This window comes from Canis lupus, chromosome 2 (genome assembly GCF_048164855.1).
Source record: "Canis lupus baileyi chromosome 2, mCanLup2.hap1, whole genome shotgun sequence".
NCBI classification, from domain to species: Eukaryota; Metazoa; Chordata; class Mammalia; order Carnivora; family Canidae; genus Canis; species Canis lupus.
Genome location: NC_132839.1, coordinates 81,883,180 through 81,907,594, shown reverse-complemented (window position 1 = coordinate 81,907,594; position 24,415 = coordinate 81,883,180). Strand labels below are relative to the sequence as shown.

The 24,415-nt window shown below is 37.2% G+C and overlaps 1 protein-coding gene across 19 annotated transcripts in view; it reads left to right on the top strand.

The window, feature by feature from the left end:
- PCDH7 (protocadherin 7) overlaps positions 1-24,415 on the top strand; it is a 417,583-nt gene that overhangs the window by 18,473 nt on the left and 374,695 nt on the right. For 9 of the 19 annotated variants that reach the window (XM_072808159.1, XM_072808158.1, XM_072808155.1 and 6 more), the window contains exon 2: positions 9,294-9,347. The exons of the other annotated variants lie outside the window; for them this stretch is intronic. In XM_072808159.1, coding sequence (XP_072664260.1) covers positions 9,294-9,347 — 54 coding nt within the window. The remainder of the gene's footprint in view (positions 1-9,293; positions 9,348-24,415) is intronic. 19 annotated transcript variants of the gene reach the window in all.

Below are 24,415 nucleotides of genomic sequence, written 5' to 3'. Positions count from 1 at the left end.
GATTTTCTCACAATTCTGAACACCAGAAGTCTCAGATCAACGTACTGGCAAGTTCCACTTCTGATGAGGACTCTCTTCCCGGTTGTAGGCCGCTATGTGCTCACTGTGTCCTCAAACGACCTTCTTTCCTCTTTCTAAGGACACCAGTTCTATCAGATGAGAGCCTCACCTTCCAACTTCATGCGACCATAATCACCTCCAGAAAGGTCATAACTCCAAATCAGTCACATTGGGGCTTAAAGCCTCAGCATATGAATTTTGGGAGGACACAATTGAAGTTCATTTTTTAGCTTATAACCTTTAACTTTGTATGCATATCTTTGAATGCTTTCTGCAATTTTCAGCTTTCACAGGGATTTGAGCTATTAAGTAACATCTTCCTTATTTTAATTTTGCCAATCGATAAGTGCATCTAGGTGTATTAATTGAGGTAAGATAATATTTATATTGAAAAGTCCAAGATTTTTTCCACAAATATAGGAGGTCTTTTTTAATGATGATCATAATCATAATATGTAGTCTTAAATTTCTAGTGTATTTTCAGCATTAAGATCCAAGTGAAAAGCAGTAGGAGTTAAGTGGAGAAGGAGTCAGTTGAAACTATAATAATGTAGGTTTAATAATCTTTCTTTTCTAAGAACAGTCTCAGTGGATTTTCATGCACAGTGGCATAATTGGTCTGACAAAGACCCAGTGGGTCTGATTTCTCATGGCCTGTGGAAACTGCCAAACAGGTACTGAGGCTGGCACCACACTCTGAGTGACTCTTCACCAACTATTGATATGTAGGCATCCAATACATTGCATCATTACACAATCCATGGACACATTGAGGATTTTTTTTTTGATTGTGCTTTTTTATTTACCTAATAAAATTAAAAATTCATGTGATAAAATCTGTAATGAGCAGGCTAGGAACTGTATATATGTCCAGTGAGATGTAGGAAGTAGTGATGTTGTTAGGGTAATACAGGGTAAACTCATCAAAAGTTGGGAAAAGGAACTCCTTCTTTTCTGCCCTTTGGTTGGAATTTCTAGGCAGTGGACCATAACAGCCGAATAGACTTTTTCTAAGAATTACCCTTCTAAGCTTCTAGAGCTAATTTTACATTTGACCTCCTATATTAAAAATGTCAGATTAATCAGTCCTTTTTTTCAGGAAAATGACAATAATTATGGCATGAACTTAAAGGTTTTTTTATTATTGCATCTGAATCTACTTTTGATTGAATTTAACTGTTGAACACAAGGTTCAATTTTAGATAGAGATGGCATTTCTATACGGCATTAGGAATGAAAGATGGTAATACCTATTTTTTCCACACCAGTGCACACACTATTAGGTCAGCGACATTTAATTTATTTTATTACAAAAACTTCTTGCCTTTTTCTCTAATGTTTTACCTTTAATAAGAAATTAGCATCTCTGTGCATGTACACATGCGTATCCTATGTATATGCATTTATACATGTGCGTACACAGAGGTAATGCGGTTACCATTTCAGAGCAAACACTGAATGAGTGATTACTGTATGCCAATCATGTAATTATGTGCAAAGCCTTGTTCTGAACACGGGAGAAACAACAGTAATGAAAACAGGCAAAAATCATCCCCCATTGTGATTCAATTTCAGTGGGATACTACATAAATAATAATAGCTAAACTTACATTGCATGCCATATCCTATGCACGGGTCAGCATATCTTACATATATTAACCGGTTAAATAGGTGATAGAGCTAATTATTGTTATTTTGTAGATGTGCAAAGGGACATACAGCAGGGTTGAGTGATCAACAGTTTGTACAGTGGCCGAGCAGAGGGTCAAATACAGACAGTGTGGCCACAGGGGCCATACCCTCAACCACTGCGTATATGTGAACACGTCTAATTTATTTATTTATTTATTTTTTAAAGATTTTATTTATTTATTCATGAGCCACACAGTGAGAGGGGAGGGGTGCAGAGACACAAGCAGAGGGAGAAACAGGCTCCGTGCAGGGAGCCCGACGTGGGACTCAAACCCAGGACTGCAGGATCAGGCCCTGGGCTGAAGGCGGTGCTAAACCGCTGAACCACCCGGGCTACCCCGAACACGTCTAATTTAGAGTCAACTAGTTCTCGGAGAAGGAAATTGGATTCACCTAATTCTCATAAAGTCCTCAGTGATATTTCGACCTTCTTATTTTAATACCTTTTATACTATGTTTGTGAAATTAGGTCACTCAGTCCAATGTTTTTAACAGTACCATCTTATGCCTTAATCAAAGTTAAAATCAAAATATGGGAAGGTAGATTTTAGACTAGTAGGTGCTTCTTCCTTCTACCCACTCTCTGCTTTTGGGAACACCTCACAAACATGTTTTCCTTTTTTGTTATTTAGTATTCTTCACTTCACTCAGTATTCACGTAGTCTGTTTTGTGTATTATTAACACAAGCAGAAACATAAACTCATTATTTTTATAAATTGCCATTTTATTTAGGATAGGAAATGTCTTTTTACAGAGAAAAAAATTGTACCTTAGAGGATTTGTAAAATATTCATTTTTATTTCCGTTTTACCAGAAAGAAAGGACGTGTTTTTATTTTGAGTTTTTGGTTTGTGTTTTCTAAATATTCACAACAGTTGAAAAGACAGCAAAGTAGAAGTGAATTCCTTAAAATTTTTTTTGGTAATTTTTTCTGGTTTTCCTCCACTTAGTTGCTCATTATTAAACATTCATTTAAAATATGACCTATATCATGTCATAGTTTTCCTTTAAAAATATATTTTTATCCTATTTCTTTATGGAATATGATTTCAGTCCCCTAAAATGCGAGTGAGTACCACCAAAGCCCATTTGAAATACATTCTTTATGAAAATAATTATGTGTTAACTTTTTGCTATGACAGTGTTTTCTTAATGTGTTGATTACATTTTTATTATAGGATATTTATTCAACTGAATAAATGTCTCTGAACATGTATCTTTATACTCTAATTCTGGGTTCTGTTATATAGTAATTCTGTATCTTATGCTCTGAAATGATCTTTGCATACTACTGGAATGATTTAAACTTTTTAAGCTTCAAAAACTATTGAAGCAAATTGTTGAGGTGCTTCTTTCCATAGTCTAACCTAAAAATTCATAGGACTTTGTTTCATCAACAATAGGTATTAAAAATATTGCCAACATTACAGTTATTTCTAAATAAATTTGGGAAAGAAAGTAGGATGCAATGGGAAGGAATCCACCTCATCTTTTCTGGGCCTCACTTGAATTCTTATTGAACCCAACAGACCACCTCTTTAACATTCTCTTAAAAGCTTCACTCTTCCAAAGGAAACAACCAACTTAAAGCCGCACTACTCTAGAAATTAGTCGCTGCTTGTTAGTGGCTTACTGAATGTCCGCATCATTAGTACATTCTAAAATTACGACATCAATAGCTTATAAGTAAGGTAGGTACAGTTTGGTTTGAGCTAGAAAGCTGTTTCAAATTTGGTGTCTGAAAATAGACAATCAGCTATGAAATCTATAAACATCAATGTAGATATTGGTACACTTTCAGGGAGGGAAAAATAGAAGAAAACACAAAAGACCATAACCACATTACAAGAATGTGGAGAAATTCTATATATGATGCCATCACTCTAAAAAATGTTTCCTGGATACATTGTGAGTTGTGATTTTCTTTTCTATTCACATAGACAAATGAGGATTGTGTTGAGTGTCCAGGATTAAATAGTATGAATATTTACTTTAAACAGTAAGCAAGTAATAGTAATGTGTGTTTATGTGTCCTTGAGAATTCACTGCCATTAATTTTTAACTTTTTAATTTTACTATTATTATTATTATTATTATTATTATAAAACAAGAGCAATTGTTGCTACAGCACGAAGCATGGACTTCCAATGGCAAAGAAGCATTTATAATCATGCAACTGCTCTAAACAGCCAGAGAAGTGGTTTCATGTAGAACTTTGTTTTCCTGTATGTTTCTAGTTTCAAATATTACATATACTATTGTTTTCTAATCCTTAGACCATGTTACATCCTTGAGGAATGTAAAGTATCTTATGTCCCCACTGTGCCACATTGCAGTTCATAGAGATACTCAGTGTGAAGAAGAACGGATATGGCTTATAAAATAAATTCACTTGTACATAGTGCCTTTATAATCTACATAAATATGTCTGTATACCTTTCTCTCCTCAACATCAGCAATGCTCAGTTCTGTATTTCAGGTACAGAGATGCCATGCAAAGAAAAGGAGAGATTTGTGTGAAACCTAAACAAAGGAAATCTAGCCACATTTCTAGCCCTCAATTATTGTGTCCTGCATGCTTGTGCAACTTACCTTGTGTTCATAGTTGACCTGCGTGGTGCTTTTCGGATTTGTAGCATTAGTAAGAGTGCTGCCATTTGAGCTGTGAATTTAGTTTTGCTTTTGTTAAGGGTCAGAAAGAAAGAAACTATTCATCACATTCTGCTTCCTATAAAGAGACATTGAAATCCAGAAAGATCCTCACATCTAAAAGCATGCCTTACCATACAATATGCCTCCGCATTAGTGGCTGCAATCTGGCTGAGAGGCAGATGCAGATTTTATAAGATTTATTTTGGTCTTGATCTCTGAGTTTGAGCCGATCACTCAACTTTATGTTGTGTTTCTAACTTCTTTATCACTCCATGGGAAATGTAAGACACTGGAAAAATCAAACAGCGAATCATTGGCTATTGGGTGAACGTAATTTTTATTACCTATTACAGCAAACAAACTGTTTTTGAGGAGGTTGGAGGGAGATTAAGCAAAAATGAAGTGATGGTGCTAAAAGCTGCAGCCAACCTATTTTCTTAGAAAATTTAGGTTTTTTTTTTTCTTAAAGACTATTTTGTTATCAAAAATAAGTGTTATGTTGTCATTTTATTCCTAGCACTCAACTGCAGGAGAATTGAAGACATATTATTTTATCTGGTTTAGTAAAAGTAGAAATGTCCTATTGAGGCCGGGAGAAAAAACATACTTCAGAACTGGAGAGGAAAGCCTCAAGGTACAAAAAGAAAAATAAAAGGAGGGTTTTGTTCAGGGAGCCAAAAAATATTTGGCTGATTTCTTATTTAAAATGGTTTCTTATTGGTCCCGTTTATTGACTGATTGAAAAAAAAAATGGGTGGGGAGGAAGTTTTTCATCAAAGGATAGTAAAAAAATTAAAGTATGAATGGACTAGAGATAGGAAGTTGTATCTTTTTGTACTTCCATGATTGTCTACAATGCCTCTTTAAATTTATACTTGAAAAGCTCTGGGAAAAAAAAAATAGCAAGCTTTGAGGAAAGTGCTAGAGAGTAAAAGATAACATTCTGTGCTCCTTCACCCCCCCCAACACACACTCAGAAGTGCACAAGTGCATACCCTCACTAAGTCAAGCTATTTTGTTTTAAATTAGTCACACATTTATCTTTGCAAACTAAAAATAAAAATAATGATAATGATAATAATAGTTCAGTGACCATTGAAATTTTGAGGGCATACTGAGTTTTAGAAAGATGCTTTTAAAGAAAAGTTATTAGCCATCTCACTAGGTTTCAAGTTGTGGAGGGAGATTGCTAGAATAATGATAGGGAAGTGGACTTTCTGTACTCAGCCGTCTCCTAGAAGACACTAGACTGCAGGCAATCTGTGTCTCCCTCCATCCTTTAGCATCCTCTACAGCAGAATCAGTTTACGATATCTGAGATGTTGCTCTTTTTTTTCCTCAGTGGCATCCTGAGCTTTTACACTTTCTCTATCTTCATTTTCCCCGCCAAGCAGGCTGAGTTTTCTCACTGTCTCAGAGGAAGTCAGATGTCAGTAAGTACCAGGCAGAGAAGTGATAAGAATATTTTAAAAACTGAGTGTTTTTTTTTTTTTTTTTAAGTTTTTGTATCTCATCTGCACTGAGAAAGCTACAAAGGACTAACACATTTGGGATTTGCAATATTCCTTGATGGCATAAATTAAAAAAATTTGAAAAGCAAAGAGAGAACTCAAAGTTTACTTAAGATGTATTCCCACCAACGTCTATGATCCTAAATCATGAAGGATGTTGAGTAAGACCAGCAGAAGTTACATGTCCTAATGAATCTTGTTCATTCATTTATTTAATGCCCGATTATTGATGTCCCATTATATTTGGGACAAAGGCAGGGACTCAGAGGAGACAGACTTGCAAAGGAATAATTATACTGTAGTATGGTTGAGTGTTATAGTAGGAGCTACAGGTACCCTGGGAAGGATGTAGCGACTCCTGGGGATGTTGGCAATTGACCAGGACCCCACAAGGAGGTTATAATGTCACTTTAATTTATTTCTCCTGCGTCAAGTCTTGCAACCTCAGCCATAAGGCCTTAACTATTCCCCTTGGAGCTGAATTGGAATGCATTTTCTCCACACCCCATCCTCCTTTACATTTCAACAGGTTTTTGCTTTTGATGCATCTCTAATGGATTTTTTTCCTTGATTGTTAAAATTAGAACCACTTAATGAGCAATTCAGTTAGCCTTGCTGCTTTTTTAGTCTTTCTGCGACTTTGACCAAAAACCGAACTTATTCACTGTACTGTTCACTCTGAATTCTTCACACATGGCTCTGAATGACTTTTAGTAATTTGCTCATGTCAAATCACCTTCAAATGGGAACTATTACTATCATTGAGGAGATTGAAAGAAAAGAGACACAGGCTGCCAAGTGATTTCCAAAAGAGGAGTTATATAGATGCTTTTAATCACGGCAACATTACTGGAATATTTACACCCTCTCCAGGCAACTTTGAAAAATACAGCCACTCATCTGAGTCATATTTTCCTAAAAATAGTCATGTAAGCTTGTATTTTTATACCTTGTATTTATTTTATGCATTGATTATCAGAGTGTCATAGCCCTGGGATCTCCCAAGAAAAATCATGATGATTTTTTTATTACAATTTCTAATTATTTTTAGGTCCTTTTTATTTCTTCTCATGGTCTCCTTCTTCCATGAGCACCTTTCATGTCTTCTATTAGCACTGGTACTTGTTATCAACTGGCTTTCAGATAGTCATGGTTAAGTGACTGGTTGATGACAGCTTTTAAGATGTTGCCTCTCCAAGTTATATTTCTAATCATGGTGGATTCTGGATGAACAAAATGCGTGATGTGAGGCTTTCTAATGAAAAGATTCGGATGAGACACTATCCAGAATACAGAGGAGAACACTGGAAGACTAAACGACCCTGGTTGAATTTTCTCCTATCATTCTTGATCCTCTGATCTCTTAAAGATGTCACTTTACAACAGACCTCTGGTTTTGTGTCCAGGTGACAGTAAAATAGTCCTTGTTTAGTGCTGATGGCACTTAGATACTCAGGTTCAAGTTACACACTCATGTATATACGTATATATACTCACTTTACATAAATATAAATATGAACATAGACATAAATATATACACATAGATAATTATTCTCCTCCAAAGAAATAATAGTGCTTTTTTAAAATCCTAGGGTAAATTTTGGTCTGGAAGCACCACGCCTCCAGGAGGTAAGAGAGGCTGATAACCCTCACTTAGATGATAATTTAAAAATTCTAAATATATTTCTATCATTTCTAAAGAATATTAGAAAGAAGGAGCAGCAGGACTACATTTGTAAAATGTCCTCATTCAGCCTCATAGTAAAAGACCCAAAAAGGAAGTTACTTATTGGAAGAACAACCAGATTGATTTTGGGGGAATTAGCTTCAGTTGTGAGGCCTGCGGCATGAAAAGAGAAAACAGGAGTAAATGTTCTGGAATGGGCAACACAGGAGAAAAAAATACCCGATTATCGATGTCCCGTTATATTTGAGAAAAAGGCGGGGACTCAGAGTCTTGTAAAGGAGACAGACTTGCCAAGGAATAATTATACTATAGTATGGTTGAGGGTTATAGTAGGAGTTAGCCTTGGTTTTAATCCTTCCTTTAATATTTTGACATCTCTGGGATGCCTGGGTAGCTCAGTGGTTGCGCATCTGCCTTTGGTTCAGGTTGTGATCCCAGGGTCCTGGGATCGAGTCCTGCCTCAGGTTCCCCGCAGGGAGCCTGCTTCTCCCTCTGCCTATGTCTCTGCCTCTCTCTCTGTGTCTCTCGCGAATGAATAAATAATCTTAAAAAAAAAAACATTTTGGCATCTCTGTTCCATAGTGTTTTAAAGTTCTATGATACCCACTTCTCCAGTCTCCTGAGGCTTTATTTTCAGTAACTGTTCCTGAAATCTACCTCATTTACTTTCTACAAAACCTTGCAGAATCATATTCTATTAAGAGCACATTTACACTGGTGGATTTGTGGTTTAATATGCTAATATTAATAGCAACTATTTGTAGGCATTGGAAATTAATTCACTTGCAAAAACAGTCCAGCTAACAATGGCTACTTCAACTATCTAAGTCTGGCTGAAGGAAGAAGCACCTTTTTTTTTTTTTTTTTCTTTTCCTTCCTTCCTTTCCTTCATTCTTTTTTCCCTTTCTTTTTCACTTTTTTTCCAAGTTTTTAATTGGGTAGAGTCTACCAAACCATACATAGATGTTTGTTGCAGTAGACTTTTGAAGATTTAATAATCCAGGTTATTTTTATCACTGGGTCATTTATACCGTTGCTATCATGGTGGATTCTTTCATGAATCATAATAGAGCAGTATAATTAATCATTGGAACAAGATATATGATGTGTCTTAATACTTTAAGTATTTCAATGCATTTTTTAGTGTTTCTCCATTATGGCAATCTATATTATGGTTTTTAAGAAAGTGTTGGCTAAAACCATCTGCATAAAGATAAAATGGTGCAATATATTTTATATAGTTAACTTTAAACTGTGTCGAAGAAAACAGAGGCATTGGGGTACAATTTAACCAGGAAACTCTGTCCCCTGGGATGTTGGCTGATGTATCTAATCATAATTTTCCAGGTGTCTTCCAGGCCTTACTGTAGTGTAACGTTAGTTTCCCACTATCCTTGTAACAAATTATGGTGAACATGTGGTTTAAACAACAAATATTTATTTCTTGGGGCTGTGATGGTCAGAAGTCTGAAATGGATCTCACTACGCTGTAATCAATGTGTTGGTGGAGCTCCGTTTCTTCTTTGGAATGTGGAGGGGAGAAGCTGTTTTATTTTCTTTTCTAGCTTCCAGAGGCGGCCTGCATGCTTTGGCTCTTGACCATCTTCCATCTTCATAGCCAGCAATAGCTGGTAGTCTTTTTCATGTCCGTACCATTCTGACACTGTGCTGCCTTTGTTTCATATTTAAGGGCACTGTGATTGCATTGGGCTACTTGGATAATCCAGGAAAATCTCATTTTAAGGTCAGTTGTTTAAAACTTTAATTCCATCTACAGTTTTAATTCCCCTTCGCCATGTAAGGCAACCTATTCCTACATTCACAGGATAGGATGTGGACACCTTAACTGTGGGGAGGGGATGCAGTGGAGAGCAGGAATCATTGTGCTCACTGAAGGAATGATTGGCAAACATTCCAAAAATTTGATAACCACATTTTATAAACCACAAAATATTATTTGGGCGGTCTCTAGTTCGACTTTTTTTTCTTTGTGTAATCTCAACCGTTTTATTTATTACCCAACAGATATTTTATTATCACCTCTGCTATATCTTAATTTTCCCCAAAAACAATTTGTCTGTATTTGAAAAAGTTTCATAATAGAAAAAGCTGAAATGATCAGTTTTCTTATTTCGGTAAGATGAAAAGCTTACTTTCATAAGTAGAGCCATCATGTTTTTCAGATGTGGCCAAAAATATGATACCCAATTTTGTGATTTCGCTCTTAACTTTAATAGGATCGTAAGACTGGGGCAACTTTTCAAACTGTTTATTTACTCAACATATTAAGTGTCTGTTATGTACAAATACTACGGTTGTTGATAGGTAGGGTCTGACTTACTCAACCAGAGGCAGTGAAGGGGTGAGACTAGTTTTGAGGTAGAATAGACCTGATTCTTCTTTGGACTTCGATATCCTAATCTGTAATTGGAGGATACCAATGTCTGCTTTGTAAGGACGTTGTGAGGGTTAAATGAGTTGATGGCTACACAGATCCTGGGACATACAGGAACTCAACAAAGGAAAGTGACTTTACTTTCTAGGATCTGACCTGACAGTGATGCCACCAGAGGGACAACATGAAAGCAGGGCTATCTTGAGGGCAGGAGGTTGTAATTATATCTGGCACTGGTCATAATTTCTCTCTCTCTAACTACCCTGGCTTATGATCTGTTGGACTGCAGAGCCCATACTAACTATGACTGGACTAGTAGTTATCGACAGAGGAAATGATAAGTTTTGACTTAAAAAAGACCATTCAGTCACAGCTTACATGCATTCAGTTTGCTCTATATGTATTTTCTTTGGAGATTGTGAATCCAAGATAGTGTCCCACTCCAAAAGAAAAAAAAAAAAAGAAAGAAAGAGAAAGAAAGAAAGAAGAAAGAAAGAAAGAAAGCAAGCAAGAAAGAAAGAAAGACAGACAAAGGAAAAAGAGGAAAAAAAAAAGTTGACTCTGGAGTAAAGATTTGGTTTCACCCAGTCTCATCAATCAGTACTCCCTGAGGGGATCCCTGGGTGGCTCGGCAATTGGGGATCCCTGGGTGGCTCGGCGATTTAGCGCCTGCCTTTGGCCCAGGGTACGATCCTGGAGTCCCAGGATCGAGTCCCACGTCGGGCTCCTGGCATGGAGCCTGCTTCTCCTTCCTCCTGTGTCTCTGCCTCTCTCTCTCTCTCTATGTCTATCATAAATAAATAAATAAATAAATAAATAAATCTTAAAAAAAAGAAATCAGTACTCCCTGAGATCCTAATGGAAACATTACCTCCTCTTCCTTCGATGTCTAAACTTCTCAAGGCACATATGTGCTAACATCACTTAGTTTCTTAAAGTCCAATAGCAGATAGATGTTGTCTCTGAATGAGCAAATTTCAATGGGTCCAAGTTTTCTACAATAGCAGTAGTAGTGGGCAGAAGACAGGAAAGATAGAAGCAGTCTCTGAAACTCGAAAATGCATTTAGCATCTTTCTTGATTTAACATAAAATGATCAAATATGTAAGCATGCCGGGAGTTATTTTTCTATTGTAATCCTGGTGGGCATTTTTGTAGAAGAGGTTCAGAATACATTACCTTTGAAGAAGATTCCAATTGTCAATACAACATGACTGCAACATTATCCATCTAAGCAGAAGAAAAAGGGATAATAGATGGCTAACTATATGACTCACATTTAATATAATGCCAGAGAACTCCATTATGACTTTTGCATTTCATATGAAACTTAATGGCCCTAGTGATGCCTGGAATTTAGACAAGTAGTAATATAAGGATGTTTAGTTCAAAGCGAGTATGAAATGAGATTATGACTTGGATAAAAGAAATTCTGTGCATATTATTATTGCTTTATAGGATTTTTAGGTATAGGTTTGTTAGTTACTGTATATGTGGGTTTTCTCATTGGTAAAAAAAAATCCTTTTTTTAAAAAAAAGATGTGTTTATTTTAGAGAGAGAAAGAATTGTGGTCGGGGGAGGGGCAGAGGGAGAGGGAGAGACAAAATCTCAAGCAGTCTCTATGGTAAATGCAGATTCTACATCTCAGGATCCTAACATCATGACCTGAGCCAAAACCAAGAGTCAGATGCTCAACTGACTGTGCCACTCAGGTGCCCCCCAAAATAAACATTCTAATAATATTTTAAAGAATTATTAAGTTCAAGTGATATTGAATAGGTGAAAGTAATCTGTGAGTTGTAAATTGCTATACAAAGATTATTTCTATCTGTTGAGTAGATTCCAGGGATGCCACTAGACATCCTATAGGTCACAAGATTGCTTCTCACGGTATTGAAATATGGTGCCCAATTTGGCAATAATGTCAAAGTAGAGAGCTCCCGCCCAAAGTGGTCCTGTAGGCTGGGAGAATGAATACTCTGACTTTGTTCTCCCTTCTTTAGTCTGGACCAGGAATTCCCATTGGTCAAACGTAGCTATAAACCAGAGAAAAATTTGTTCTGTGAATGCAAGCAGCATTGCTCAACCTCCTAGGTATGGAGCGTGATCGTAATGAATAAGGACGAGACTGGACAGGAACAGGTGTGTGGGTAAGGGGCAAAAAATAGAAAATATGTAACCCCAACCATAAATTGCTGTCTCAAATTAGTATTCACATCTGTGAGTCCGTGAGGAAACGATGTCTGTGAGTAGGTTCATCTGTATGCAGACGGACAAGTCAGCCATGGGTACAAATTTGGAGAGAAGGGAAATTCAGAAATACATCTGCAATTACGTGCTGCCCCAGAGATATTTTGTGTTTGTCCATCATATTAAAAACACAGTAAGCATCCGTTTTTGCCTTTTTCTATGATATGCCTTTATCTATTTATGTCCATTCATTCATTTACCAAGTTGAGAACATGCAGCCAGGTATTGCTTCTAATACAGAAAGTACAACAAATAGGTATGAAATGTGCCCACTACAGAAGCTGCTTTGAATGTAGCAGAAGACACCATCCTATAAACAAATGGCTGCAACTCTTGGGATCTTGGGACATTTATGTAGAAAGTAGCAGGGGAGAGAAGGGAGATACTAATTTTTCCTGGAACGTAGAAAGAGCTTGCAGAGAAGTGACCTTGACAGAGTCTTCAAGGCTAAGAAGGTGCTTTCCGGACAGGGAAATGGAACAGTTAGTATACGACTTAGAGGTGTCCTTTGTGATGGAGTGGAAACACTGAGCAATTAAATGAGGTGGCGTTTCTATTTCTAAGGACTTCATATGCCATGCTAAGATATTGGCGCTGTAACTTCAAAGTAGTCGAGAATCATTGGCTATACGAGCAATGCTTGTGCAAACTGACTTAATTAAAAAAATTCCAACTTCTATACCCTTGTGTGATATAAGCCATTCAGAATTTTGTCTTTAAATTAAAATCTTTTAAAATAATATCCTAAAATTGATGCTGTACAGATTCAATTACTTCTGGGTAAGCTTAATTTAGTGGAGATTTTACTGAGGCATTTTGATGTTCAAAAGTGAGAGCACTTAACAAATGTCCTTTGCTGGACTATTCTGATTAGAGTGTTAGAGGATCAAAGATCTCAGAAATATGTTGAGCATAAGAGTCCCTCTTCTGTTTCTCAACTATTAACATCCCTTCAATCCTCACGTACGCGCTGGGGAATATTTCTTACATCGTTGTCTTTTAGAAAGTTGTGAAATAATCATAGTGAAATAATCATAAATCTAATAATCAATATTATATTTAGAGAAAGTTTATAAGATATAGAATTAGAACCCTAGTTTTATATTATGTGGATGCTCCTAAATTTGATGGTATTTACATATGAGTACATATCTGTTTTGTTTGGTCTGTATAAAATTTGTTAAGCATTGTGTACCTCACAGAACTAAGCACTTCATTTTGTGAATGAAGATGCTTTGTTGGTACTAAATGATGTTTTTGCCTGGGGTGCCCGGGTGGCTCACTGGGTTAAGCATCTGGCTCTTGATGTTGGCTTAGGTCATGATCTCAGGGTCATGAGATCAAGCCGCATGTCGTGCTCTGTGCTCAGCATGGAATCTGCTTAAGATTCTCTCCCCCCCACCTCTGCCCTTCCACCCGTGCATGCTCCCTCTCTCTCTCTCTCTCATAAATAAATCAAATCTTTAAAAAAAAATGTTTTTGAGTTAACATTGTAGACCACTTTCAGGAAACATTTAGATAGTGAAGGAGCTTCCATTTAGAAAGTATCTTTAGATAGCACTCTACGTTTTTTCCCATAGGATATCTATTTGTATATCCCCCATTTGCCCAAGCAAATATTGGGAGGGGGGGCAAATTGAGGAATATATTTTTGTCATGTTGTTTTCTTCCTTCCCACTACCATTTTTAAAATGCAATTTTTCATTGTTTTAAAATGGTGAACCTGTGGCCATAAGGATTTTTGAGGGTAGAATATGGTTTGTTCTGTAGTTTATGTTAGAGAGGACACTGAAATAACTGAAATAAATAACATGATTCTCTTTAAAGATGAAGAGTATATTTAGTTAGTTCCTACTCTTCCACTCCTCTCCAGCTACCTTCTTTACCTTGTTTTCTGTGTTGGTTGGTTTTCTTGGCCTAATAGAGCAGAGCCACTGATTTTTTCAAATGTCTCTAAACCAGGGGTTGACCCCAGGAGTGAGAGGGTAGCAGCAATTATCTGCTTTCTCTTCTTTATTTTGGAACCTGAAACTTGAAAAAAAAAATCCTTGCAATTGAGTAATTAGCCTCAGTATGTCCACTTCTCAAAATAATAAATGTTCAAACCCATCTTTTGATCTGAAAGTGAGGAATGTTAAAAATGCAAATAAATATTAGAAGATGTGGGCTCCTCCTTTGCTGTTGACACTTTTTGCAAATCTTTCTTACTTGTCTGTCAGTGAAGATCAGAATGTTGATGATCCCTGGTGGCTGCAGAAATTTGACCCAGATGCTTCTAAAACTAGTCTCTTGTTTCCTCTTACATTTTGCTTTCTTGTTTGGGGCTGAAAATACTTGGAAATCAATGAGACAAATTTTGTGAATGAAGATGTTTGGCCCCACACACTCTGTTGTTATTTAAATCAATGGTAATTTATTTTGCAAGGGGTGAAGTAAATGACATCTTACTGTAAGTCAGTTGAAAATATTGGGGCTTCAGAATGGGAGCATTTGAACTTGGTGTCATGGATTTTGGGAAGTTCTGAAAGGAATAAGAAGTGTTTAGATTCCAGGAATCTCTGATTAAAATATATTAATGAAAGTGGAAGATTTCTCAGCTGGTTGGTATGGAAGATAAAATACCATAAATGTCAGCTTCATGCCTGAGCAACTCTTTAAGTCATTATAAACAATAATGGGCACCATAAAAGACAAGGTCAGAGCATTTCTCTTAACTCTTCCATACAGATTCTTTTTATTTCTGGTACATATCTCATTTCCTTTCAAGTATCTTTAACTGTAAAGAGAGAGATAACCTTTCTAACTCCCTCTTTTATTGATAAGGCAGCAGAAGGAAAGTCCTTCAGTTTATACACAGTTGCTGTAATCTGTGAACAGCATATTTTCCTGAGCAGTAATATGGTTATGTGAACGAGAATCATGTAAGAAGTATGTGTTCACATAAATTACAAATTTTGCTAAGTTAATGTGAGTAAGTGCATTGTAGGCAAACAGGGACATTTTTTCAGGCAGGCAGTTAATACAGGGGAGAACAGCAGGACACTAGCCAAGGTTGCATCCCCTGTGCCATGCGACCTCTGGCTTTTTAATACAGGGCTCAGGCTCAGTTTGAGATGGGCTTCCATGACAATGACCTTTCTAGGCTCTGTTAGAAGACAAATGGGGAACCTAGGTTGCTCAGTGGTTGAGCGTCTGTCTACCTTTGGCTCAGATCATGATCCCGGGGTCCTGGGATTGAGTCCCACATCAGGCTCCCTACAGGGAGCCTGCTTCTCCCTCTACCTATGTCTCTGCCCTTCTCTCTCTGTCTCTTATGGATAAATAAAAATAAAATCTTAGAAAAAAAAAAAAAAGAAGACAAATGGATTCTTCTATCATTCAACAAATATTTATTAAACACACTCTTTGGGGCCCATCCCTTATATTCTAATTTAGAATGAAGACATAAAAAAATATTACATATGTGATGCATTAAAAAAAAAAAAAAGATTGTGAAGGAGCCTCTTCCAAGTATTCTTCCCAAAGGAGTAATTACTAGTACGTGCTGACTTCATTGAACCTGTAAATAAGGAGTTGTATTGGAAAAGACAAATCATGATATCTAGAATTCAAAATAAGGTCTGAATTAAATTTGACTGTTAGGAAATTTAGAGATAGAAACCTTGATTTTTTTTTTTCTGAAAGTGTTTCTGATAATAGAAACTACTAAACTTAACAGCCCTCTGTTTCAGAAAAACATTTCCGTAAGCTACATTGACCGCCTTTCTATCTACAGGCTTGTCAAATCAGTCAGGTTGGGCAGTCAGTGTTAACTTAAATTTAAATCTCCTCAAGCTGCTAACCCTTCTGAATTCCTCAAAACCATCAAGATCTGATGCAAATACTGGGCAGAGAGAAGATGCAGTAGCAGAAAGGGTTACTATTGGCCTCTACCATGACTCATTAGAACATGTCCTGAAATAAGTTTAGCTCCCTATCAGGCAAGCGACTGAGCATTCCCTAGTCGTTTATCAAGTGAAAAGGAAGAAGGTTGTCATATCCAAGCAGCCCTAGCAATGTAGGAGAAATGTATCGCTTTATTATTTTCCCTTTCTTCTGCACAAAACATGATATATTGATTTACTTTAGATTGTTTAGGGTCTAAGGTGTTTTATGCTTGCAAAAATTACGTGTTAAAAGCCCTAAATTGTGAGGTGTTAATGGGAAGGAAATTCACACCCAACGCAGGAGATATTAGTTGGAAACAATAAATCTTGTCAGGATCGAGGTACTTTTATTACTGTAAAAAAAATGAAGGTCACAAGATAATACTATTCAGGGAAGTATGTAAGACATTTAAAGAGATTCATCATTTTTCATATGACATACAGATACTCTTTTAAAAGATTTCAATATTTTATCTCTGATTTGATTTGGTATTTAAATATTTTAAGTCAACCCTTTTAGAAACCCATATGTATTTTTTTTTTTTTTTTACATTATCTAATTGTGTGGTTTAACAAGTAGATGGCTGGTCAGGATTTTGGATGGTGTCCTTAATTGTTTGGTGGTGTTCAGATGGCTTCAACAATTTTATTTACAATGATCGTTTAGGGAAATCCACATTGACAGAGGATCTATTACGTACCAGACACTACGCCACGTGTGTTGAGGCTGAGCAGGTCATCTCATTTTTATGGTGCTGATGGATATTATTTTTGTGCCATCTTCTCAGGTGAAAAAAACTAAAGCTCAGCGTTTACTAACTTGGTAAGGTCATGTAGTTAGTAAGGAAGAGAACCCAACTGGAGGCCCAGGGCTCCGACTTCAGAGCTTCCCTCGGTTTAAAATTAGTGCCTGGCCTCACATGGCACTTGACAGTATTTGTACTCATCCGTAACAACAATGGGGGTAGTAAAGCTCAAATGTACTTGATCTGAGAAGTCTAAACAACCCAAGTGTTTACAATTACAAATGCGTCTCTATTTTTAAACTGGTAAGAATCTGAAGGCTCTGTTGTGTCTGTGTGTAAAGCAAAATTCATTTTTATTAATTTTACACCAAGCTACCATTCTCCCCATCTGTTACTGGTGGCTGGAGGTGATGGCACCATTTGGGTTCGCTCTATGATTGTTTATAGGGAGAGGAATTTAGACATGAAAGCCTGTTACATATAAGCTTCCCCTTAGACCCTGAATGCTGCTTTCACCTTCCCACATTCCTGCCTCACTGTTCCTCACAGGAAAAAGAGAGGCTTCTAGGCCTGAACCTTTAAAATACCTTCGCCCTCCTAAGTTATTTTCTCAATAGATACTTAGATAGTGATGAAGTAGTGCCAGACACTGTCTTAAGAACTTTACAGGGAGGGGGCTGACTCTCAGGTTCTTCATAACAGCCCAATGAGTAAGGAGTCCTTGGCATCCCCACAGAGCAGATGAGGAGACTAAGGCACAGGGAGTTCAGTAACTTGCCAATACCTCTGTAGCCAGGAGGTGGTAAAAATGGAACTTGAACCTAGAGCATCTGATGCTGGAGACCTGGATCTTAACCATTACGCTATGCAGACAACCTCAATGATTGCAACCTCTTCTTACCTTGTATATTCCCATATCAGGTCACAAAAAAAAAAAAGAAAAGAAAATTGCTAAAGCTAAATTCTTTATCCATGTATGTCATGCCACCCTCTCTATTTGTTCTCCAATACTGCTTCGTTAATCATTCTCTACCTGAGTTATATTCACTCTTTCTCTCCGCATTAGTTCTCTTTCCTCTACTTGTAAATGTGACCAGATGTCTAACATCTTAAATAGTATCAACTTCTTCATATCCCTCTGTTCATAAAATAGAATCTTTAACATATAATATTCCTTTCTTCTTTTTCCTTTCAGCGGTCACCTGTCAGCTCACTGCTCTCTGGTTTATGCCCTAACCCCCGCTCCTACAACTCTTCTTGTTAAGCCACCTCTACCTGAGAAGTTTGTGCCTTTCAACTTTGCTGGACCACAGTTTTTATCAAGTTCTACCCCGAGAGCATACAGTAAGAGCTGTCACTACATGCTAGGTGTACCCAGACGTCCCTGGACATTTCCTCATCTTTCTCAGCCCTTTCATGTTTTGTCGCCAAAGCTTCTATGAAGGGTTACATGCTTTATTTTAGAAGTCACTGCCTACCAGAAGAGCTGTTTTCAAATGACAATTGGTTTCTATATTTCTGTCCCTCAGGTCTCAATGTAAAATGTGCAAAATTGAACTCATTATCTTCCTTTACCAGACATCACCTCTGCTTCTCTTTCTGGCGTCCATCCACAGACCATCCATCTTTCATGCTGCCCTCACAGTGATCATTCCAAAAAAGAGATCTTGCCTTCTGGATCACTCAGGTAGCATCTCTGTGTATAATCCTCCAGGGGCATCTATTGAATAAAGTGAACACTGATGAGCAGAGCAAAAAGATTTTTAGCAAATGAAGTAATCCATCTATGTTTCTTATTTCCCAAGTATTCTTTGCTCTAGTCACACTAAACTATTTGCTACTTGTCCTACTTTCCTTTAAAATAAAAAGGTTGTGGGGGGTGTGTGTGTGAAATCCCTGGGTGACTCAGTGGTTTAGATCCTGCGTTGGGCCCAGGGTGTGATCCTGGAGTCCCGGGATCAAATCCCATGTTGGGCTTCCTGCATGGAGCCTGCTTCTCCCTCTGCCTGTGTCTCTGCCTCTCTCTCTCTCTCTCTCTCTCTCTGTCTGTCTCTCATGAATAAATAAAATCTTAAGAAAAAAAGATTGATTGATTGATTTGAGAGACAGAGAGACAGCATGAGCAGGAGGGACAGGGGGAGAGGGAGAGAGAATCTCAAGCAGACTCTGTGCTGAGCATGACAGAGCCTGATGAGGGACTGGATCTCATGATTCTGAGATCATGACCTGAACCTAAACCAAGAGTCGGTTGCTTAACTGACTGTACCACCTAGGTGCCCCCATCCTACATTCCTTTTATCAGATCCGAGCCTTGGTACATTCCTTTTTCTCTGTCTACAATGTCCTTTGATCCTTCTTTATTCCTCAGAAACACTTATATTCATGACTCAGTGACTCAGCTCAAATGTCACTTCCTATGCGATGCTTTCCCTGCCTCCCACACTTCATGAGTTGTTCTACTTTTGGTCTTTATTCAACATACACTAATCACTTTGCTTTGCAATTAATTTTTTATACTCCTATTCCCACAATAATGTGACCTTTGCAGGAAAAAGGAATTATATCTAATTTATTATTGACTACACAAAGCCCTCTACATACTAGGCTCTGAGTGAAAGCTTGTAGAATGGTTTGTGTGACCTTCTGTGTGTATGCAAGCAATACATTTTCGTTTAATACATATTAACATGCTCTGTGCCAGGCAGCACCGAAGGCACAGAGATATGGCAAATCAAGCACTGATAAAAATCGCTGCTATCACCTGCAGCTTACATTCTACTGGAGGGATGCAGACAATTATTAAGATGTGCATAAATAAAGTGTAAAATTAGATGGTGCAAGTACTGTGTAAAAAAAATGCAGATGCAAGAGATGAGAAATGCCAAGGGACAGTGAGGGAGGGCTGTCATTTTCAATATGATGGTCAGTGAAGGCCTAAAAAAAGGAAGTCATACTCGAGAAAGACCTAAAGAAGAAAAGAGAGGACACTGTTTAAGAGTTGAAGGTCTCTCCAGGCAGAGGGAACATCAAGGGTAGTTTAGAAACATGCATAGGATACTTGAGGCATAGCACCAGAGACCATGATAGTAGGAAAGGGGGAGTAGTGGGGGCGGAGGGGGTGCAGAAGCTGTATTACAGATCAGGTCAGAGAGAACCAGAGGCTAGATGGTTTTACTCTGAGTACATAGGAAGCCACTGGACGACTGGTAGACAAGTGGGATACCTTAAAAGAATTTAAAACATTTATCTTACAGTGCCATTATGAGCTGTTACCGCGGGTAAATTTGCAACATTGGTTGTGAAAATTGCCTTGAAGGCTCTTGATATTGCAGTTATTATCCTCACACATATATATTTGAAGAAAGCCAATATTCACAAAGGTAAAAACCACATCTCCATCTGCAAGAGCATGACAGCTGTGTGCGTAGTTAAGGGCAGATAGGATAAATGCACCTGTCTGCTTCTGAGGACACAGGAAGGGAGAAAAGCATGGCTGGGAGTGTGTGGGATTGCACTGGCGTGACTTAGCAGCTGTGGATTGGTTCCTGCTCTTTCATATGCTGTTTAACTTGCAGGGAAGAGAGCATGCTATCTGAGAAGTTATAGATGCAGTTATTCTAATTAATTTAATAGATGTATATCTTAGAAACTCTAGCACATTCAGATAAATTTTTTGTATCTGTGTTGCTTTCCTTTGTTTTATTTCTTTGGCAGGAGCTTTTGAGGTGATCATATCAAGGATGTCAGCATTCTTCTTTATGGATAGGTACAGAAATCATTCCATTTATTCTCTATACTGATTCCTTGTTGCAATTTTATAGTTACTTTGAGGTCATACATTTTTATGATAAAACAGAGGATATTGAGTTTCCTAGAATTGGATGGACCAGTTTTTAGGAAATTCTGAAAGTAAAGGTTCTTTGAAAGACAAAAGATACCCAAACAGCCAACTTTATGCTAATCTGTGTTCTATAGAGAAAGATAAAGCTCCTGTTTTCTAGGAAGAGTCAAAAGATAGAACTTGAATGTGAAATTATTAGGTACTAGAGGTTTATCTTTTTGTGAAGAGAAAAAAAAATGAACTGTAATTTTTTTGTTGTCTTAACTATAGCTTTATTGAAATATAACTAAATGCATTAAAATATAGTTGTATGTACATATGTCAAATACATACACCTAGAAAGAATAGATTTCAGATGATTTTCTGAAAAGGTATAATCTAATTTAGATGAAACGTTTTTATATGAGGTAATGAGTAAATGCTAGATTATTTTAAAAAGTACCATCATTGTATCTGTGACATATGACTCTGCATTGTTTTTAAGACTTTTATTTTTAAGTAATCTCTACACCCAACATGGGGCTCAAACCTACAACCTCGAGATCAAGAGTTGCACGTTCTACCAACTGAGCCAGCCAGGCGCCCCTAAGTCTACATTCTAAGAACAGATTTAAAAAAAAAATAAGAACAGATCTATCCTACATGTTATTTTTGGATCATAAAGTGGCTCAAAAGGTTAGGGTTATATTTCCCTTGATTTAATCCCCACTCTCTGAATCCCCCATAATGAAACCTAGGCCTATCTTTTCATTAAAATCTTCCTTGAAAACATTGGCATCCCCTCTCTGCAGGAGAAATAGATGGTCACAGTATATCTAATGACTGAAAAGAAAAAACAAACAAACTCAAGAAGTAGATCAGTTAAGCGTCAAGGTCCATTGTTTCCTTCTCAAGGTCAGCATTCCCCAGCATTTCTACATATTTGTGGTTCTCCCTTTGCCAAAATTCCTCCCATGATGTCTATTTTACAGCTCTTACTGAAAGGGTGGGACATTTAAGAGGAGGAACAGAGAAATTGGGAAAGGGGTTTTCCACTCACAAAACACATGTCAACATTAGCATCCCCGTGCCATCACCCCACTCTGTTAGCACAGCCTCCTGAGAGTTGTGACTCTTCTTTTCTCCCAGGATTCTTATTTCCTTGTCTCCAGTCTTCTCTCCACTTTCCAAGAATCTAAGAAGTTGTTGGCTACCATTAGACTATCTTGGAGAGAATGTGGAGAATGTGCTGGCTTCTCTCTTGATCAGTGACTGTGTCTCTTTATGTTGATGGCAGGTGGTTCTGATAGTGTCTGGAATTAGACTGAGCTGTTCTATGTCTAAAAAATACTACTTTTCAATTTACCGGAACAATAATGAATATATATTTTTTAATTTTTATTTTTCTTCTATACATTCTGTTTAGGCTTCTGTTGCCTGTTATCACTTCTTTGCTGGTTCTGGCACACGAGAGAATAAAATATACAAATTGAATAAACAATGGGCAAACTTGTATTTTGCTTGGAAAAACTGAGACCTTTTCTTGTCACATAATGCTTGTCATACAATTTTAAATTGAACAAGTTTAATATATTAGTTTTTTACCTGTAAATTGTTTTTTATTCTTAATTAGATTAACTTCTAAAAGACTTCACTATACTAGGATATTCCTCAAAGGACAGTGACACGGACGAACCCTCCCAACCAAGCACACGTAAGAATCACAACTCCTACAGCATCTATTTGTTTTGACTCTTCTCACCTCCTTTTACAGCTCAACCATGTGTCTTATGCGGAAACATATCCAGGAACGTATCACGTGGGATCATACTGAAAAGAAAAAACATTGCCCCTTCCCTATCATCCTCCTTATAGTTCTTTTTATTTTTTTTAAGATTTTTTTATTTATTTATGATAGACATAGGGAGAGAGAGAGAGAGAGGCAGAGTCACAGGCAGAGGGAGAGGCAGGCTTCATACCGGGAGCCCGACGCGGGATTCGATCCCGGGACTCCAGGATTGCACCCTGGGCCAAAGGCAGGCGCTAAACCGCTGAGCCACCCAGGGATCCCTTTATCCTTATTATAGTTCTGTTTGTGCCCTATCTTAAGAAAGATCCACATATTTCAACTTAACTTGTAAAATGAGATGTCTTCAAGTTCCCCTTAACCTTGAGGTTGACTATTTGATTGGGTACTTGCCTAGAGGAACTGCCTAGAGGATTCAATAGACATCTCTGACTTGAATCTTACCCTAAACTCATTAGACATTAAGTAGGAATAGTCAAATCTTTCAGGACTCTTAGGTAGGTCTTAGGTGAGGCTGGAATCTTGGCAACATCCAACGTGTGAAAACCTCAAGAAATGGTTTTCAAATTTTTGTCTGCAAAAATTTTGCAGTTTTTAGGGAGTTTTTAGGAAATGCAGTTCCATTTTTGTGGACCTCAGATAATGCACCTACATTAAAAAAAAAAGAGTATCCTGGGTCATTGTTATGGAAAATACTTTATTTTTTTATTTTATTTTTTTTTAATTTTTTTAATTTTTTTTTAATTTTTATTTATTTATGATAGTCACAGAGAGAGAGAGGAGGCAGAGACACAGGCAGAGGGAGAAGCAGGCTCCATGCACCGGGAGCCTGATGTGGGATTCGATCCCGGGTCTCCAGGATCGCGCCCTGGGCCAAAGGCAGGTGCCAAACCGCTGCGCCACCCAGGGATCCCGGAAAATACTTTAGAGCAACATTGTCCACTATGAATAGAATGCAAACTAAACATGTAATTTTATATTTTCTACTAGCCACATTAATACAATTAAAAAAAAGAAGCGAAATTAATTTTATGTTTGATTTAGACCCATATATCAAATATTATCATTCAATATTTAATCCACACAAAACTATTAATGAGATATTTTCCATTCTTTTTTGTAAAAATAAAGTCTTAAAAATCTGGTGTGTATTTTACAATGACAGTGCCTCATCTCATCTCAGACTAGCCTCATTGTAAATGCTCAATAACCACATGGAGCTAATGACTGCCATATCGGACAACACTGCTTTAGAGAATTGCTTTCATATCTAGTAAATAAGCTTGTGATACTAAATAAGCGTATGCTTTATTTTGTGCTTATCATGTGGTTGGCTCTAAGCTAAGTTCGTAAAATGCATCATATTATAAAATTCACGCAACAGAAATGTGAGTTGGGTATGCTATTTTACCTATCTAGTAGAGAACGTACTCAAGTTTCAGAGGTTGATATGTCCATCCAAAACTGTGAATGAGGTGAGAAACAGAATCAGTTTGACACGATCTCAGGGCACACTTGCTAACCCCCCAAGCATGCCCTTTCACACTATGCTGATTTCTTACACAATTAAATGAAATACAGGCTTCTTTCTAATAGTAAAGTCTTAGATATACATGTTCAAGGTATTGTGCATTATACGTATATCATAAAATAGATTTCAGAGGTAACTGGGTTATACTTATATATTAATCTTTCATGTCACTTAACCTCCCAGAATTGGAATAAGCATCTTTGGCATGGGATGGTAAGGAGAACTTAGAAAACATGAAAAGAGAGAAACTTAACAGGACATAAAAACCATGTATTACAAAAATGCCAAAACTTTACATGAGTGGCTTTTTCTTAAGAATTTTGATTTTTTTAAGATT